At 32.9% G+C, this 8,346-nt stretch overlaps 1 protein-coding gene across 1 annotated transcript; it reads left to right on the top strand.

Annotated features, from left to right (window-relative positions):
• Positions 1 to 311: 311 nt before the first annotated feature.
• Positions 312 to 1,585, top strand: LOC108993508 (bZIP transcription factor 11-like). Its single transcript, XM_018968461.2, has one exon. It carries the CDS (start codon positions 832 to 834, stop codon positions 1,318 to 1,320), a length of 489 nt encoding a protein of 162 aa, XP_018824006.1. The 5' UTR covers positions 312 to 831; the 3' UTR covers positions 1,321 to 1,585.
• Positions 1,586 to 8,346: the final 6,761 nt, after the last annotated feature.

Genomic DNA, 8,346 nt, shown 5'->3' with positions numbered 1-8,346 from the left:
ATTAAATTATAAAATTATTTTTATATTAAATTAAATCTAAAATATTATATAATTATGTGGGGTATTTTTTTAATATTTTTCTTGAAAATCTGAATGTTAATATTTTTTATCAGAAAGAAAGAGAAGAAGCAGGGCCGCTTCTATTCGCGCATGCGCGTGAATAGGACCCGTCAAAGTATCAACTAGGTCTGCAGTTCAATACAAAATTTATCATGCTTTCTTGTCTTATATTTGTTTTCTCGTTACTTTATATTTTATAGACCCAATTGCTTTATTTTTTCAAATAATTTAGTTACAAGTGGGCGCTTTTCGGTTTATAAAATGGGCCAGCAACACCCTGCAAAACCTCTTCACCTTCTCCATCTTCTTCCCCCAAAAAATTTTAGGTCTCCCTTCCTCGGTGTTTGATCTGATTCTCTTCAGGCTAGACTCTGAAACTTTTATCATTAGAAACCCATATCCCTCTCTGCACAAGATCTCCATCTTTCTTAATTCTCTAGCTATCACATTTTTTTGTTTAATGCAAAATATCTTGTTCTTGATGTTTGAGACTCATGTCTCCGGTAGTCAGTGAAATCCTCCTTTCTGGGTTTATGATAAACTCCACCCTCCGGCGCAGGACCCACTTGGTTCAGTCCTTCTCTGTTGTCTTCCTCTACTGGTTTTACGTTTTTCATGAACTAAATAGGGCCTCCTCTCTCGCTGCACTTCGAAACTAGATCTTCTTTATAATATAGTTCATATACATATAAAAGCATATATATATTAAAGATCTTGTTTTTGTTGAGCTTAATATCACTATTATTGTTCAAACATATATACGCCACATATATGGATTCTTCTAGTACTGGAGCTGCTTCTTCAGGGTCCAGCGCACTTCACAACTCAGGGTCTGAGGGCGACGATCTGCAGCATGTTATGGATCAAAGAAAGCGGAAAAGGATGCTGTCAAATCGTGAATCGGCGCGCCGATCAAGACAGCGCAAACAGAAGCACCTGGATGATTTGATGGCTCAGGTGTGCCAGCTCACGAAGGAGAATCATCAAATCCTCACGAGCATGAACATGACCTCTCAGGTGTACCTGAATATTGAGGCTGAGAACTCAATTCTGAAAGCTCAGATGGCTGAGCTCAGCCAGAGGCTAGAATCTCTTAACGAGATCGTCAATTATCTGAACTCCAGCACAAATGGTCTTTTTGAGACACAACAAGATCATGACATTCAGACCCATGATGATAATAGCTTCATGCACCCATGGAGTTCTATCTATCTGAACCATCCGGCCATTATGGCATCTGCAGATGTATTTATGTACTGATCAGTGATCTTTTTAATTTGTAACGATCTTTGGTCTTCTAAATTCTTGCTTCCTGGTGTTGCTGATGGTTCTTGTTCTATCTAGTTTATTCATGTATGGTTTCCAATTGGTTCTTGCAGAGGTAGAGCCCATGGCCAAAAAGAAATGTGACAGATTAATGGTGAACAGATTTATTTAGCAGAGAGTTGAAAATTGGGTTATTGGTACGCAAATGGCTTAACCGTGTAATTAATCCATTGATTTAATAGTATTTCTGCTTTCTATATATTAATCTTTCGATCCATACTGTAAGTTGGTGCAAGGTAACCATCGTGTGAAAACTACACTAGTGATTTCTATGACGTGATCATGTATTAGTAATATATATATATATATATATATGTACATGAGTTGCGGTACTTACGAGTTCTTGTATAATAATATTCATATCATTGTGGGATTCATTATACTTATAAAAAAAAATAAAAGCACAAATGTTTTTGTAATAACTAATGCGGCAGGCTTCGGCCAATCGATAGGAAAGTGTTAATTGGCCCAGCAATAAATCGACTTTTGCCACGTAACCACATATATATGGATTTAAAAAATTCCGGTATTAGTATATGTACGTGTAAATTATTTACTAATGCTACGTACAGTTATAAAGTGTGCAAGTACTGTACAATCACTTTGAAAAAGAGTATGATCCACTATTAAAAAATTAATTTTCTTTTCATATGAGTCTCGTATTTATTTATTTTTTTCAAAGTGATTACGCAGTATGTAACTGTAACTATCATTTCTCTTAAAAAAATATTTAGTATTGGAACACTAGACAGACATAGTGGACCTATAAACTATGATGAAACTTAAATATTCATGCTGGAATTTGCTAGCGTGAGAATAAGGTAAGAAAGAAAGGCCAGTTGGCCGACATAAAGTGTAACATGCACACAGGCCAGCACCAATTCTAAGCTAATTAATTGCAGATTCGATAATTTTTATTTTTTGTGGGTTTATATGTATGAAAAAATTGCTTGGTATTTAACAAGTAATTTTTATTGGGCTTGATAAGGATGTTAAAATGTTTTATGAACCAAGGAGAATTCATTTATTTGATAATTGGCCCGAAGAATTTACGGGATCAGCTGGGTTATTTTAGCAGTTGTAATAAGTCGTATTATAATTTATTAAATACTCGACTTGTGAAAATACGTGCCATCCGAAGATATTTTTGACTGCTCTAGTTGGCTCAACGCATTTGTTAAGTCTATACACTATACAAGATGTGGGCTCAATTATTTCAAAAGAAAAAAGATATTTGCAAACTGTGGATTGTGCAATCGCCGCGTAATCGTTTTAAAAAAAATAAATAAAGTATAAGACTCACATGAAAAAAATTAATTTTTTAATAATAAACCCCACTCTTTTTTAAAGCGATTACGCGACGCTTACGTACTTCCCAATTGGATCCAAAAGCACAAGCCCGTGTGAACAAGCTGGATTGAACTCCATGGCACACACGTTTCCACTCCCAAGCATGTCTCCCATGCACGTTTACTCTCCCTTTCACCTCTAGGGTTTTCTTTCCAATCACCTATATATAATATATATATATATATATATATATATATATCATCTCATGCATTTTAGAAACTACCCACTGCCCATTGCCCAAGCCCTACCTTGCTGCACCTCCACAAGCCACCGGTCGTAAGTTGCCGTTAACCCAAAACTTTATGTCGCTACACCTGGACAGACTGAGAGAAAAGGAAGCACATCAGTGCCCTTCCACTTTTTCACAGTGCAGCACCCTCCCCACGTCAAACCAAAACGGTGAGCCTCCTCCAGATAACGCTGCCCAAAGCCACTGCCACTACAAGAAATTTGAATTTTAGGGACAAAATTTGTTAAAAGTCATTTTTGTATTTCGTCTCCAAAAATGCCTGAGCTACTAAATTCATTCGAACGGAAAAATATCAATTCGAACAAGATATTTTGTGACAAACAAAATCGTCTCAAAAAAGGAAAACTGTTCAAACGGAACAAAATAGATTCGAACATGGAATTAATGTCCGTTCGACCAGTATATAATCTGTTCGAATAATAATATTGGCGGGAAATTAATTTATTTTTTCCGAGGTGAGTTAATAACCGTTCGAACTTAAATTTCTTTGTTCGAACGGATAGAGATTCAATTAATTTTTTTATTAGTATGGATTTGTGCATATATTTTTCCATTAAAGTAATAAATATTTTTTCCATTAATTTATTATCATTTTTAAAATATAAAAATGTGTATATATTATATATTATGATTTGCGGTGAGTTAAAATATTTATAAATTCATAAATTACTTTTATGTAATTAACTTCAAAACTTTATAATGATTTCTTTTATGTTAAATTTATATAAATATAACTTTAAAGATAGTATCATTTTTTATATTATCATGAACAACAAGTAAAATGGAAAAAATAAACAAAGTAGTAAACACGAGAAATAAAAACCATACATTAATTACATCACAAATATATAATGTTCAATACAACATAAAAAAGTAAAATAATAACTAAAACGATCATAATTATTGATTCCTTAGTATATCAACATCCTCTTGCAACATTTTAATAGATCCTTCCAGATCCATAAGCTTCTCCATGATGGGCTCAACGAACTCCACAAACAAAGCTCGTACCTGATCCAAAGTAGTCCTAGGAGGCTGTCTCTCAATAGCGGCAGCACTACTAGAAGCTAGATCTGTGGGAGGATCACTAGGCTGTTCTGGTGCAGTCTTCTGCAAGTGCCATTTGCTCTTGCTGAATGTGATCTTGTTAAGGGGCCCCATCTGTGGCGACCTCCACTCAGTGGCCGACACTGTAACCCCCGATCGGAGTAGGAGGTTAGATATCAACAGTGCAAATGGTAGACTACCTCCACTGAAAAAGTGTGACTCCGATCGAATGCGGAGGAATAAATACAATGCCAGATCAATGGGATCCCCCCGTGCTATCCGCAGTAAAAATCTGGCTCGATCGATCCCGAAATCAGTCTTGTATTTTTTTGGAGCGATGTTATAGCCAACAATCAAATTAAGCATTCTAAAAAATCCTATACAATCAGCCTGTTGGATCACCTTGTACCCATCATATGGAGGAGCCGATGGGTCTCGCACTAGCTGACGTACCTGATCGTCTGTGAGACCATCATCAAGTAGATCCTCATCCTCACTACCATCCGAAGTAGCATCCGAATCTACATTCGGGGCTAGCGTGGAGGATGCGGCCAGTGTGTCAGAATTAGATGGTGCAGTCGCTGGTCCCCATGTAGCCACTGCAGGATATGCGTCGGCTATATACAGGAAATGTCAAGGAACTCAGCAATAATGTGGGGAGAGAAATTAATACTCACTCCCCGGACTGATATGGTGTAGAACAGAGCATCAGCGCTAAGTTCTCCCATGGCACGGTAGAACTCACCGACCATCTCTGGATATGCAGTCCCCCGCTGCTCACAAATCGATCTCCATCTCCGCTCGGTGAAGATGGATTGTATGCTCCATCCCTCCCATGAAAGATCAGAGAAGTCAGACAAAATGACTGGACGGTCGACAAGTGTAGGCCTCATCTCCGGAGCATGAGCTGCTGATCCACTACTTTGGTTGGGCTGATCTCTCGCACGTTTTATTCCGCTGGATGCTATTGATATACTGTTTAACCATAATGAAAGTAAGAATATAATTAATCATAATATTTAAATTATATTATTGAAGAATTATAGTATATTGAATTGAATTGAAATAATTCGTTCGAACCGAACATAGTCTATTTGAACTAGAAAACTCTATTCGAATGGACTGTTCTGTTCATTCGAATAGAGTTTCTTTGTTCATTCGAACGAATTTATTTTGGTCGAACAGAAATAATGCTGTTTGGCAATTAAGAGTTCAAACGGACTAGAGTTTGTTCGAACGGAAGAAGCCAAACAGCCATGGCTGAGTCAACTCAGCCCCGAACTGAAAAACTTCCTATCTAGATGTTATCATTTGTTTTAATCGGTAGAAATGATTAAGGAGTGAAGCGCAATCATTTCTACCGATTATTTTGATGTTATTTCCACGGAATACACCAAAATGGGTGGATTTCGGATTCGAAATCCATACCCCCAAATACATCCCATTCGTGCAAAAAACTAAATAATAGAGGTGGAGAGTTGACCCATACCTCTTAGAAGTTCAAATGTGGGGTTCCTACGGCGGTTGAGTGGCGGTTTTCGCGGCGGAGTTAAGGGGCAAACTCGGAGTCTCTCGGTGGTTGCTGGTTCGAATGAGAGAGTTTTGTTTCATTGTATTCGAACTGGGTCTATAATGACTGTGGCGTCTCGTTCGAACTGGATAAAGATCCGTTCGAACGGTTATTATATTAATATATTTATAATTATATTACTAATAATAATATATAATAATAATAATATTACAAAGTACAAAAGTATAAAAATGAAACTAATAATAGTATTATAATACTTAATTAATATATTTAGTATATTATTTTTAAATATATTGTTTCTATTATACTAAGTACATACTAAGAGCATTAACATTGGATTCATCATTTTCATCTTTAAAATTTGATGAAAAGTACATATTTTTCATAAACTCAAAACCTCCATATCCATAACCACACATTGAATTAGCCATTGGATTCATCAAAATAATAATATAATATGATTTTTTTAATAATAATATTTTTAATTTATTTTTTTCATATTTTACAATTATACTAACTATATGTTAATTAATAAATTGTGGCTCAAAATTGGGAAACAATAATTTAAGTAAATAAATATAGATATAGTGGATATTAGCTATATAGCAATTGAAGATGAATTGGAATGCACAATTCGTCAAAGTTTCATCATTTAATGTTTGGTGAATCCAATGCAGTGATTTTAAACATGAATTCATCAAATTTTGAAGACTGAACTCATTTGATGAGTCCAATGCCAATACTCTAAGTACTTAGTATAATTATAATGGTTGAATTATATAGGTACTATATATAAGTTACGATAACTATACTCCTATAGTTTATATAATATTATAACACTAACTATAGTTACTAGTTATATAACTACAGTGTAAGTATTATATATAGTTATTATATAGTTATAGTAGTTATTAACTATAGTAGTTATACATTATATAGCTACTACAGTGTAAGTATTATATATAGTTACTATATAGCTATAGCTATTATAAGTTATGATAACTATACAAGTTAATATAATTAATATAAATATAGATACAGTGGATATTAGATACATAGCTACTATAATGTAAGTATTATATAGTTACTATGTAGTTATAGCTATTATAAGTTATGATAATTATACATCTTAATATAACTAATATATATATATAGTAGCTATTAGTTATATAGCTGCTACAGTGTAAGTATTATAAGTTATAATAACTATAAAAGTGAAAATAATTAATATATATAGTAGTTATTAGTTATATAGCTACTACAATGTTAGTATTATAAATTTTGATAACTATACCAATTATCATAAGTACTATAGTTAAAATAGTTACTATAGCTACTTCAATGCAAGTATTATAAGTTATGATAACTATACAAGTTATCGTAACTATAATAACTAGTTACTAGTTACTATTATAAGTTACTATAACTATAGTTATTATATTTTAGTAAGTTATATAATATATAGTGCAAAATTAGAAGACCAAAAGTATATATATATATATATATATATATTAATAAGTACTATATATTAATAGTTAGTATATAGTATAAGTATTAGTATATAGTATAAGTATTATATTAACTATTAGACTTGTAGTACATTATATATTATCAATTATAATATAAAATAGTTGGTAAAATATATAGTTATTATATAGTATATAATATTAAAATATTTTGTGATTGGTTCAAACCCAATAATGCCCCGTTTGAACGGTGTTATCTCGTGGAATGTGTTTGGAGGCAAACTTCGCGCTAAATACTCTGAATGTTAGTTTATTCGAATGTCAAAATTCGTCATTCGAACGCTCTGGTTGAACAGTGTTACGAAAATACCCTTTGAGCTAGTCTACATTTGAAGAATATGCCAAGGAATATTCTGATTTGTTAGTTCGAACAACAAAATGATATGTTCGAACGTGAAATAAATCGCGGCAGATTTAGCGCCTATTCGAAATTTTCGTGTTCGAATGGGTAAATTTCCAGTTCGAACGGAACTTCACAGATTCATATACCTGAACTTCTAGTTCATTTTCACAGCTGATGAATGTTTAATAGGAGGCAGAGCATGGCTTTGTGATTTTGTGTGTGTGAGAGTGTTGTGGAGAGAGAGATACTCACAGACTTAGTGAGAGAAGAGATTCTTGAGAGAGAGAGATGAGAGGTTCGAACAAAAGGTATGTATTTTTTTTCTATGTTTTTTTGTATTTCAAGTTTCATTCATGTTAGTTTATTGCACATGATTTAGGTTTTCTCATAATGTATTTTTTGCTTATGTAGGTATTGTGGATTGATACTTTTGTTTGGGTTGCTTAAATTCAAGATAATATTTATAATTTTTAGATTTTTGATAATTTATAGTTTTTAATTAATTATGTTAAGATGCATGCTGTATATTTGTGTTTGTACAATCCCATTTAAAATGGACATTCTGATAATATACATCTTATGAGATTGTGATTGTGAAAATTGTGTTTTGTGGCAAATGATTTCTCTGTTTCATGTCTGGAATCTGGGTTTGTCCCGTTCGAACACTATAACGTTAGTTCGAACGGGATCCTGTGGGAGTAGAATATTGTTTGAACAGAATCCTAATATAACAAAAATTATAAAATTATAAGATATAAAAATATAGATTAATATAATATAATTACAAAATATTATGCACTAAAATTAAATTAGAAACTTAAAATATTTATATTAACATAGCAATTCTTAATAGTTAAATTAATGTATAAAACTTATAAAAAATGTAATTACAAAATAATATAGTATAATTACA

This window comes from Juglans regia, chromosome 11 (assembly GCF_001411555.2).
Source record: "Juglans regia cultivar Chandler chromosome 11, Walnut 2.0, whole genome shotgun sequence".
NCBI classification, from domain to species: Eukaryota; Viridiplantae; Streptophyta; class Magnoliopsida; order Fagales; family Juglandaceae; genus Juglans; species Juglans regia.
Note: the sequence above shows the minus strand (reverse complement) of the source record. Positions and strands in the feature narration are given on the sequence as shown.